Below are 11,173 nucleotides of genomic sequence, written 5' to 3'. Positions count from 1 at the left end.
TAGTTCACGCTTATTATGACTCGCGGGGGCCTCCGTAACTCAGATCCATTCACCTTTCCCTGGAATTTTCATTATTGCGTGAATGGTGAATTTTTTTTTGGAAATTTTCCAATTGCCATTTGATGAAAAAGTGAAAAAATTAAAAATCACGCCCCGAGGGCTAACTCACCCTTATTATGAATTGCCGGTCGCTCTGTAACTATACCTCCCTGTATCATACTTCAGACATCTTCATTGCGTGTGGCGCCATCCCTCTCTTGGGGTGCAGTATTACGATGCCGTTGGGGTTCCCCAGAACTGAGCCTCTACTTTAGTCAATCGTCTTTGATTGAGCCTATATTTACGTCAACCTTTTTGGAATAGCTCCCCGATTGCGGTGGCTACAGAATTAAGCCCAGAACTCGTCTCAGTAAGTAAAACAGGACGCGAGTTCGGATTGACTATATTTATATATAGTATATTTAGTCAATCCTCTTTGGTAATTCCTATCAAGCATTAGGTTTAAGTACTCAACCAAATCAATCTCTCTTCATATATTCCTCCCAACAATTCAGATTAGCACATATATTTCTCATGTTTTTATTTATCTTTGGAAACTTACGGTTTAATCATCATTCGAGCAATTACCACCAGACTCCGGCTTTCAGTCTGGTTATTTCAACGATTTCTAGGTTAAAACCAATCTTTCAAATTATATACACAATCGAAGTATTGAAACATCACTGCAAACTCATTGTTTTGCTAATTGGATGCTTTTGTTGGATTTCACAGAGAATTGTTAAAGATTGAAACATGATCACATTGAGAGGAAAGTTAAAGAAAGACACGGATGTTGAAAATACTAAGGCACGGGACATTAACACGCGAATCTCAGTTAGAGATAAACTTCTTGTGAAGGAGGTAATTTTATTTACAAAATTTCTTCACCTTCTTCTGCTAATAAACTATTTATGTAATTTTATTATATTATCTCGTGTTATATCAAGGTGCAGGAGATGGAACAAACATTACCCAACACCTGCCAAGTGAGTTTTGATAACCCCGACCGATTGCACCAATTCAATCTGGCCATTGCTCCTGATGAAGGCTACTGGCTGGGGGGTACATTCTTATTTCATATTTCTATTCCTGAGGAGTATAACATGACAGTACGTATGATCTTATCCTTCCTATAATCTTCATATCATACAGTATAAATTCAGAAAAGTCAAACCCAAAACTTTTCCATTGTATATTTAATTGATTATTCCATTGAATTGATTTTTTTTTCTAGTAAATTATCGATTCTTCAAAATTTTTCATTCTTTTGCTAATGTTTTTATTATTTTCCATCAGCCACCGAAAGTCAAGTGCATAACAAAATTATGGCATCCCAATATTAACGAAGACGGTGATGTCTGTTTATCCATCCTGAGGCAGAGCAGTCTCGATGGAATGGGTTGGGCACCCACTCGAAAACTCAAAGACGTGGTTTGGGGAATTAATTCATTATTCACTGTAAGTCATTCAAGTATTAACATATATATCTGAATTTATAGGAAATTTCAAGTGTTCTTTCTTATTTTATTCTGCGAAATATAAAAAGAGATGACGTTAACAACTTGGCTATCTCTCTTTAATTTAGTAATAGTCCTAGAACAGAGGTGGGCAACCTTAGGTAGGCTCGGAGCTGTAACCATAAAATTATTAAGATTCCAATTGTAAGGGACCTAACGTGATTACAAGGGTTGTCGTATATTTGTGTGGTAAGGTACCATCGAGCGATGGCGCACGCACGTGATCGAAATGTGAGGGCAAAATGGTTTGAATTTTTATGCACGTGTTTGGACATTTTCTGTTTCATAAAAAAAAATGGAATTAAAAGATGATGATTTAGATTCAATATTCATAAGTGTAAATGAATGTGGAATGCTCAAGAACTTGAGAAAGTAATATTTCATCGTCAATTAAAGATTGTGAGAAATTTGTTCATTAAAATTTGGCATCGAGAGCGGCAAATATAGAAATGAAAAATTTGAAAGTGTATGTCAATTCAGGTCTATTAACAACATGGTAATATTTAATAATTGTTTCCCAAACAATATTTCAATTATAATTTCAAAATTACTTCAAGAAATCTATGAAAGGTACAAAGTCCTCTTTTATAAAGATGAATAAACGTAACCAATAACCAATCAGAAGGATAATAACAAAAAAAAAAACAATAATTGAAAAAATATTTCCATTAGAGCAGAGGTGGGCAACTTCAGCTCTTGGAGCTACTCCAGCTCCCAACCTCCATTAGGCAAAATTGTCCCAAGCCATAAAGTTTATGGCTGCACCCCCTTCGGGCCCATAATGCCCTGCGCGTAGGCGAGAGTAGTGGGGATATTCGGCAGAAACTTGATGGTAGTAAAAGTGAAATAGAAAAATTTTCTATCTCTTTAATCATTAGAGAGATAGAAAATTTTAATTTTAATTCTAATCATTAGAGAGATAGAAAATTTTTCACTTTTCACTTTTGCTACCACCAAGTTTCTGCCGAATATCCCCACTACTCTCGCCTACGTGGAGGGCATCATGGGCCCGAAGGGGGTGCAGCCATAAACTTTATGGCTTGGGACAATTTTGCCTAATGGAGGTTGGGAACTGGAGTAGTTCCAAGAGCTGAGGTTGCCCACCTCTGATCTACATGTTCTTCATCACAATTTCACTGACGAATTTTTAAAATCAAACAACTTTGTAAAAATTTGTACACAATAGGATCTTCTCAACTTCGACGACCCATTAAATAAAGAGGCGGCGGAACAATTCTCAAAGGACAAGGAGACATTCAAGAATAAAGTGCGAGAATATATGAGTCAATATGCACGAAGATGATTCAAAAATTCTCGGAAACATCCTACATTGCTACATCTATAATCCATTTATAACAATTTTCTGTGAGTTCTATTTTTTTATTTTGTATTTAATATTCCATTGCTAGTCTTACTGATATGAGTTTCAATTATTATCTCGGCTAATCACTTTATAATTATTTCTATGGAAAGAAAGGAGAAAAAATATGTACAGGACACTAGATCAATATTTTTCAGCGTTCAAGTCTTTATTTCCAAGAAACATTTTGTAAATAAAGAAAAAAAATTATATAAATTATTAACATGCAATTCATCCCATAATTAACATTTTTGTACAGTTTTTCATGCACTCGTGTCAAATGTGAACCAATGGAGGCTGCGATAATGTCTCTTAAAAGGTTTAAAAAATAAACAACAGAATGAGAGCAAGACAATTGTCGAATCCAATAACCGTGCCATGTGATGATCTATCCCTTGAAATTATTTCCAAAAATGGCCCTTTTTTTTTTTTTTTTTTTTTTGCAATTGTTAAAAACATTGTCAATAAATAAATATCTATTTACTGGAGAAATCTTAATGAAATTGTATCTTACTCTATGTCGATAGATGTGATCAATTCATCCTCTGTGCTGTGAGATCTATGCAAATTACGAAGACTTCCAAAGGCTTGTGTTAAATTGTCACTCTTCGACACAAAATTGCGTTTCATTTCGTGGTATTCTTCGTTATACTTTTTCAATCTATCACCGGAAAAAGACGTTCTCTCGCGTTTTTTTATCATAAATTCTGTGGGCATAAGCCATCGGTGCTCGTGGCATTCTTCCGCTGTAGGTCTCTTACTAGGTGTGCGTTTGAAAAGAAGCATAAGGAACCTGGTAGCTTCCTGGCTAATCTCCTTAAACAAGTGCTCGAATCTATATCTAACAAATGAAATATTCTGCCTAGTTTCATTATCATCAGCTCCCTTAAATGGCGACACCCCAGATAGCAGAACGTAAGCAAGCACTGCAACACTCCAAATATCAGTCTGAGGATACGCCAACTCCTCATTAAGCACTTCAGGACTCCTATACTCATGATGTCCACACTTGAGTGGTACTTCGGTCCCCAATTTGGAGACCTTCCTAGCAGTGCCAAAATCGACAATTTTAACATGTGCTGATCTCAGAGAAGCCATCACGATATTATCGGGCTGAATATCGAGGTGACAGTAGCCCCTCCAGTGAAGATACTGCAGAGCATCGAGGACCTCTGTAATGATAGTAGCCACACAATTCTCAGTGTACTCTGGCCTGCTGGCTAGGTATGTCAGCACATCAGAGCCCTGAAGTTTCTCCAGAATGAAAACAGCGATTGGCGAGTTAGCTGGCCAATAAGCGGCCTCCAGAAGTGCAATCCTCTCATGCCTGAGTGATCGCAATACCTGAAATTCCTCTCCAACTGCCTCCTTTAGCTCAGGACGTACCTCCAGAATTTTGGCGACAACGAGTCTGTCGCTCTCCTTTTCAGCCCCCTTAACAATCATGGAAAAACGTCCCCTGGAGACTTCAGATATAAAGGAATACCGAGTGGTAAACTGGGAATCGATGGTCCATTCAATAGGACACTCTTCCGCTTCGTAGCTCATTCTGGGTTTCTCCTCATCTGGGATGATCTCCTGACCTGATTCGGTGAGGTGCTGGAGATGTTGCATGGCTCGACTAATGGACACTTTTGGTGTGCCCTCTGGCTTGGTTTGAATGAGATTTGTCTCGAAGCCCTTGTCCCCCCAGCCAATGCGATTCCTAGCTGATAATCGAAAGTGATAGCTAGTGTTCGGCTGAAGATCTTTGACGAGATAAAACTCGTGATCGATGTTGCTGGCCGCATCGATCCAGTCGATGGAGTCACCGGCCTTGTATTGCAAGTTGTAACACAATATCTCCGAGTTTCCGTCGTCCTTGGGGGCCTTCCAACGCAACAGGATTTCAGTGTCTGAAATTCCACAGGTCTGAGGAGCTTGAGATATACCTGGTACGGTAGCTAGGACAATTCGAGTTCGAGCTACTGTCTGTCCCACTGGATTTCTAGCTACTACTTTGTAAATTCCGATATCGTACTCTCGAGTTGGGCTGAAGCTCAGGATTGATCTACCATCAGTTGTCTCTACGATATTGATTCTCTTTCCTTCCTGAATTACCAGGTCATTTTTGTACCACTGAACATTGGGCTTTGGGTTACCCACAGCATAACACACCAATTGGGCGCACTTGCCTGCCTGTATCTGCAGGATTTGGGGTTTTTCTCGGAAGAACGGAAGGTTTCCACCTTTTTTCTCTTCTATCATTGCATCAGCTTCGTAGTATGAGTCCAAACGTGTTCCTAGTTCGTGACGGAGGCGTCGCATCGTATTGGAATCCGCTCCATAATTGTTAATTCGAGCTTTTCGTTCGTCATCAATTTCCTCGTCCATAACATCCGTAAATCTTCGACGTTCTCTTATTATTGGCGTTCGCCAATCATATCCCTCATCATTATAAATTCTTGTGAAACTTGGGCACCGATCATGAGCGACCTTCATGTACTCTCTCAATCTGACCGGAAAGTCAGTGTCCCTTAACTGCAGAAGATAAGTATCGGGCCCATTCTGATAATGACTCTCATTTGAAAACATGCCAATTTTGGTATCAATAGATTCTCTAGATGGAACCCTATTCTCCCAGGCATTGGGTTCAGGTTTTTCTCGAGGAGTGAATGTGCGTTCAGCCATTGGTTCAGGAGTATATCTGTCACCCGGTGGATAAACCATTTTTGAGGGATGTTCAAAGGCACTGCTGAGTCGTCGCCTTCTATACCAGTTTCTGCAAGATGCATTGCTGTACCAGTCTCTAAAGAGCTTGTAATAATTACGCAAATTCTCCGAGGGAATTTTATAAGGCTCCACCGGTGATTTATCAAGCCCTCGTAACCAAGGATGCCGAAGAGCCTCAGCCACATCCATTCTCCCCTCGACAGTGTAAACCAACAGTCGCTTGACAAAGTCCTTGGCTTCACTGGAAATATGTATCCACCAGCGCTCGTCAAAATCCCAATTTCCGCCTTTAATCTTGGTGAGAGTCTCCCGATCATTGATTCCCCTGAATGGCGAGATTCCAGACAAGAGAATATGTGTGATAATTCCTAGAGACCACATGTCAGCAGAATAAGTCACTCCGTCTCCATTGATCACTTCAGGAGCCACAAACTCAGGCATCCCATACACAAGCATCATTAGCTTATTGTAGGAGATCCTTCTGGCGAGGCCAAAATCAGCGATTTTGAGCTCATCACTCCCAGAATGAGAAATTAGAAGATCACCAAGAGTCAATCCAAGATGAGCCCAACTTTCGTTGTGCATATGGTCTAATCCCTTCAAAATTTGCCTGATGTAATTGGCCACCTCCCATTCAGTATAAAAAGGATTCCTCGTGAGGGTATCAACGAGTTCGCCTCCACCTGCAAGCTCAGTCAAGAGTGTCATCGAGCCATCAGTCTCATAGGCGTCATGTAGACGTAAAAGATTGCGGTGGTTCAAATGATTCATAGCATTAACCTCATTAAGCATGAGTGGTTTTAATTCACCACGTCCGTGCATAACCTTCGCCCCATAAGTCTTACCAGTGGCCCTCTCTACAGCATGATAAGTAATTCCCTGTGTGCCCCTACCCAGCTCATCTCCAAGGTCATAATAATCATCAAATAATTTAATTTTGGGCTTTACATCAGTCTGTCTTGTATACGTTCTGTAACCGTACTCGTGCTCATTCTCTTCAACGTGCACCATCACTGAGCACGACACCGAACCCGCGATATTTCTCGCACTGATTGAGTACAAGCCTTCATCCTTGAGAATAGCATCGTTGATAGTGAGGACAGACATATCCGGCTCGAAAAAGTCCATTTTTAGCCTGGCTGTCGGAGCCAGGGGTTTCCAATCCTTGTACCACTTAATTTCAGGATAGGGAGTACCAAGAATCCTTGCCTGGAGATGTCCATTTCTACGTAGCATGATGATACTCTCCTCGGGACGTTTAACGAAGGTCGGATATTCGGCGATAAGGAGACGCACCCTCTGTCTAGCTTCGCCATGCTCATTAATCGCCACTGCTTCATAGATACCCGCATCTCGCTCCAACATTTTATTTATAAAGAGCGTTGCCTGACCATTTCTCGTGTAGCTGTGATCATATCTGCCCCCACACTCTATCAACTCATTATTGAAGTAATAACTCATCTTGGGTTTGGGATAGCCATAAACGAACCAGAAGAGATTGCAGTTATGATTCTTGACGCCATACTGAGCGTCGTGCTCCTGGCGAAGAAACTTGGGGGCCTGGGCGTAACCATCGTGGGGTGGCCGCTCAATGTCAAAATCCTTGGGGAAGTAGGGGCTTGTTTCTGGGCGAAAGTCAATACCTGGAGAGAGGTACGGATGGAATTTTGGAGGATCTGGCATGAGTTTTGAACGATATGTCTGGGCAAATGGCGAAGGATCACTTATACCATATTTATTCTCCACTCTAATGCGATATTTATAATCGCGGAAGGGTTCGAGGTTTCTAATATCGCACACACAACTGCGCAGCCCTGACTTTGCTGTAAACCAATCACCGTCAGGTAGCTCGCACATCTCCACGAGGTATGTCACTGGAACACGCGGCCCAATTGGAATTGACGGCTTCCACGAGAGCGTCAAGTGTCTGTCCATCATTCGACTTATAATTGGCCGATCAGCAAGGGGTAGAGGAATTCCAGATTTTCTATATTTGTCAAATTCCGAGTACTGGTCTGCAAGGGTTTTTTTTGGGCGAATATCCAGGGTGTCGTAACGCATCTCGGCGTGACAGATATCCTCACCATGAGGATTGTATATCCTCAGACTATATTTGCCAACGTCGTGCTCGTCGATATTGATGAGAATCAAGCGAAGAAGACCCGAGCCCTCCTCCTCCATTCTAATTCGATCTGTCGGCCAGAGTCTCTCATTATTTCTGTACCACTCAAAACTCGGCTCTGGACAGCCAGTGACACAAGCTGTAAACTTGGCTGTCATGCCTTTATATATTTCGCAGTCGCCGATTCGTTTGAGGAATGACGGAGCCTCAACTTTTTGTCGACTATCAATTCCGGAGCCTAAAGACAGACCCGCTTCGCAACAAGCTTCTCCTTCTTTATTCACTGCTCTGCATTTGTACTTTCCCACGTCAAGCGATGAACAGTCTGACACGTATAAGCAGCAGATGTCCCCGTCTCTTTTCATCTTGTATTTATCGCTGTCACGGCCAATTGTTTTGTCGTTGAAATACCAGGTAACGTCTGGCCGCGGAATTCCAGTAATCCTCGCAGCGAACTTAGCGTCACAGCCTGTTAACTGCTGGAGATCTGTAAATCTATAGTATTATTTTTATTATTATCCATATACATAAATATATAAATAATTATTAATAAATCATAGTAAACCTTTGGGCAAAGTTTGGTCTGGAGTAGATCTTGCGGACAATTGCCACTCCACTGGAGGCATCTTCTCCTAGAGGATTAATGAGGCGACAACGATAGACACCTGCATCCTTTGGCGAACAGGGATGAATCTCAATGCCCACCTTCTTGCCATCGCATGAGAGCAGTACCCTGGAGTCTTTGGGCTCCACAGGTTCGCCGTCCTTCGTCCAGGAGACATCCGGAAGGGGATTTGCCGAGAAGGAAGCACTCAGCGCCAGTGTTTCACCTTCTTCAACAGTAACGTCTCTCAGTTGGCCGAGAAAGCCTGGCTTCTCCTCGGGAATATCTGTTTTCTCTTTTGTCACAACACTCAGTATCCCATAACTAGCTTCCTCGCCTTGAGAGTTACTCGCCAATACGCCATATTCCCCTGCATCCTCACATTTGACTTTGTCAATGACAAGTGCGTGTGTCCCATCGGGTTGAGAGATTACCTTGATGTGTACTCCATCGGGTACGATATCCACTCCGTTGTGCATCCACTTGAGTAATGGTGAAGGTTTTCCTACAGTGGTGACTTCCAGCTTGGCTGGGAAACCCTCGACGACGGTAAGGGGCTGCAGAGTTATTAAAAAGCCTGGTTTCTTCTCTTTAGCCTCAACCTCGACATGAGCAGTACCTGTTACCTCCCCCAAGTCATTCTTCACTAGCAAAGAATACACTCCGGTGTCCTCTGGTTTGGCACTCTCGATGGATAGGCCCATTATTCCATTCGGTTCGTTGACGAACTCAATATCCTGTGATTTACGTAGGGGCAAGCTGTCCTTGAACCACTGCACCTCAGGAGTCGGAAAGGCGACGACCTGTGCCTGCAGCTTCATCGATTCTCCTACCATGATGTGAATGTCCTCGAGGGGCTTGGAGAAAGAGGGTCTGCGCTGAGTTGGCTTTACAGCAACAGCGCACTGAGTCATATTCTCACCATTGTTGTTCTTGGCAATGAGCTTGTATGCTCCGCAATCTGTTGGTATACAGTGGTCAATGGTAAGCTTGGTCGAGCCATTTGGCTGGGTCTCAATTCTAACATGACCATCGGGAACGATTTTCTCTCCATCTTTAAACCACGTTACCCTTGGAAAAGGACTACCATCTATGTCGATACTTAATTCAAGTGGCTCTCCCTGTTCAATTTGTTTCGATTTTGGGAGAAGTTTGTCGAAGGTCGGGGGAATTCTGATCATAGACAACGTACAATTGGTCTTGGCTTTTCCTGCGAGATTTGTAGCCACACAAACGAGCTCCCCCTCGTCAGTCGCATCAAAATTAACAATGCTCAAAGTGCTGAAAACATGGTCATCAATGGTGGTAATGATCGTATGGCGTCCATCGTTGGCCAGTTCATCTCCATTGATGAACCACTGGATTTTCGGACGAGCTATCCCCGTAGCTTCTACCTTGAATTCAATTGCTGCGTCATGGCGGACAGCTCCGTTCGACAGGGTTTTAATTATCTCCGGAGGTACTGTGAAGGGTAAGAGTTGCGCCTCTGCACTGTCCTCTCCAAGATAATTTTTCGCAATTACCCTGTACGTGCCGGCATCTTCGTACACCACATTCTTGAGAATTAGCCTGTACTTCTTGTTCTTGTAATCGTCATCAGAACCATAACGACTATCATCCTCCATCAGGAGTACATTCTCTCGCTCCCAGGAAAGCTCGGCCTTGGGGTTAGATTTGATTATGACTTCCCAAACAGAAAGCTCTTCTACAGCAGCATTAAGGTCTTTGAATTCGAGAATTTGGGGTGGGGCCAGTAGTTCTAGGTCAGCTATTGAGGATGCTTCGCCATGCATATTGGTGGCTTTTAATGTATATTTTGCAACGTCGCTTGGGAGGCAATCCTTGATGATCAGAGAGAAGGTGCACTGGTGGAGGCCATCCTCCACCTTTCGCGTGGCTACTTCTCGGGTGAATTTCTTATCATCCAGGGCGATCTCTTGGCCGTCCTGCAGCCACACGATTTCCGGAATGGGCTCCGCTGTAAGGACACCCTGAAGGGTGCCTGTCGTATGGATCTCCACATCTACATCCTTAACGGATTCACAGAATCGTGGCTTGCGTAAATCTCCTACTGGGCCAACTTCCAAAAAAGCATCTAGACTTATTGAGCCCAGCTTGTTGGTCAGCACAAGCTGGTATATTCCAGTTTCTTTTTCCGTGGCTTTGTTAAAAGTAAGAGTATATGTTTCGCCAGTCTGGGCAGGTTTCCCTTTGTCAGCCGACTTCAGAGGCTTTCCGTCCTTGAACCATTTTGCATCTGGACGGGGCAATCCCGTTGCTTTGATCGTGAAGACTGTGCTCTGGGTCTCGTATATCGTACGGTCCTCGAAATCGTGACTCACGATTTGTGGTGCGGCTATGAGAGTTTCACAGTATATTATAAGTATATTTGCAGAATTTCATTGGTGCACTGACATTTTGCAAGCTGCTACAACGAGTTTATTACTGCTACACTCTTACCTTGACAATACAGCTACTTTCCGAAAGTTGTTGGGGATTCTCCCGCTCTTTTTTCTTTATTGTCTCACACATGCAAGGCAAGCGTAAGCGTTCGGGGTCGTGAGGTTACTTTTAGGACTTTTAGGATTTTCATGCTCGCCTGATCCTTTTTCAAAAATTTTGAATTTTTCAATTCCAGCGAATACCTCCTCGATGTTCATGTTCCCCCCGATACTTTTTCAAAAATTTTAAATTTTCAAATTCACAATAGGCGGAGCTACAATAATTCAAAACGGAATCGGGAATCAGCAATTGGGAATTGGGAATTGGGAAACGCAGGGAGGCTAGACCGTCCATCCGCAAAAAACAACTAACAAGCA

The 11,173-nt window shown here is 42.6% G+C and overlaps 2 protein-coding genes across 9 annotated transcripts in view; one reads left to right on the top strand and one right to left on the bottom strand.

The window, feature by feature from the left end:
* The first annotated feature begins 308 nt into the window (after positions 1–308).
* The window catches only part of LOC105267851 (NEDD8-conjugating enzyme UBE2F), a 13,203-nt gene continuing 2,338 nt past the window's right edge, over positions 309–11,173 (top strand). The window contains exons 1-5 of one of the 3 annotated variants that reach the window (XM_011306978.1): positions 309–409; positions 772–900; positions 987–1,148; positions 1,336–1,497; positions 2,743–3,367. In XM_011306978.1, the coding sequence (XP_011305280.1) occupies positions 793–900; positions 987–1,148; positions 1,336–1,497; positions 2,743–2,859 (549 nt within the window). In that variant the 5' untranslated portion in view covers positions 309–409; positions 772–792 and the 3' untranslated portion in view covers positions 2,860–3,367. Of the gene's footprint in view, positions 410–454; positions 672–771; positions 901–986; positions 1,149–1,335; positions 1,498–2,742; positions 3,368–11,173 lie in introns of those variants that run through there. The other 2 variants (XR_892289.1, XM_011306977.1) reach the window with 2 other exon arrangements.
* The window catches only part of Obsc (Obscurin), a 26,868-nt gene continuing 18,759 nt past the window's right edge, over positions 3,065–11,173 (bottom strand). For all 6 annotated transcript variants that reach the window (XM_011306979.1, XM_011306984.1, XM_011306985.1 and 3 more), the window contains 2 exons: positions 8,316–10,710; positions 3,065–8,245 (listed from right to left, as the gene is read on the bottom strand). In XM_011306979.1, coding sequence (XP_011305281.1) covers positions 3,427–8,245; positions 8,316–10,710 — 7,214 coding nt within the window. In that variant the 3' untranslated portion in view covers positions 3,065–3,426. The remainder of the gene's footprint in view (positions 8,246–8,315; positions 10,711–11,173) is intronic.

Source organism: Fopius arisanus, unplaced genomic scaffold (assembly GCF_000806365.1).
Source record: "Fopius arisanus strain USDA-PBARC FA_bdor unplaced genomic scaffold, ASM80636v1 scaffold00050, whole genome shotgun sequence".
Lineage (NCBI taxonomy): Eukaryota > Metazoa > Arthropoda > Insecta > Hymenoptera > Braconidae > Fopius > Fopius arisanus.
The sequence above is the reverse complement of the archived record's forward strand: the minus strand, read 5'-3'. Positions and strand labels throughout refer to the sequence as shown.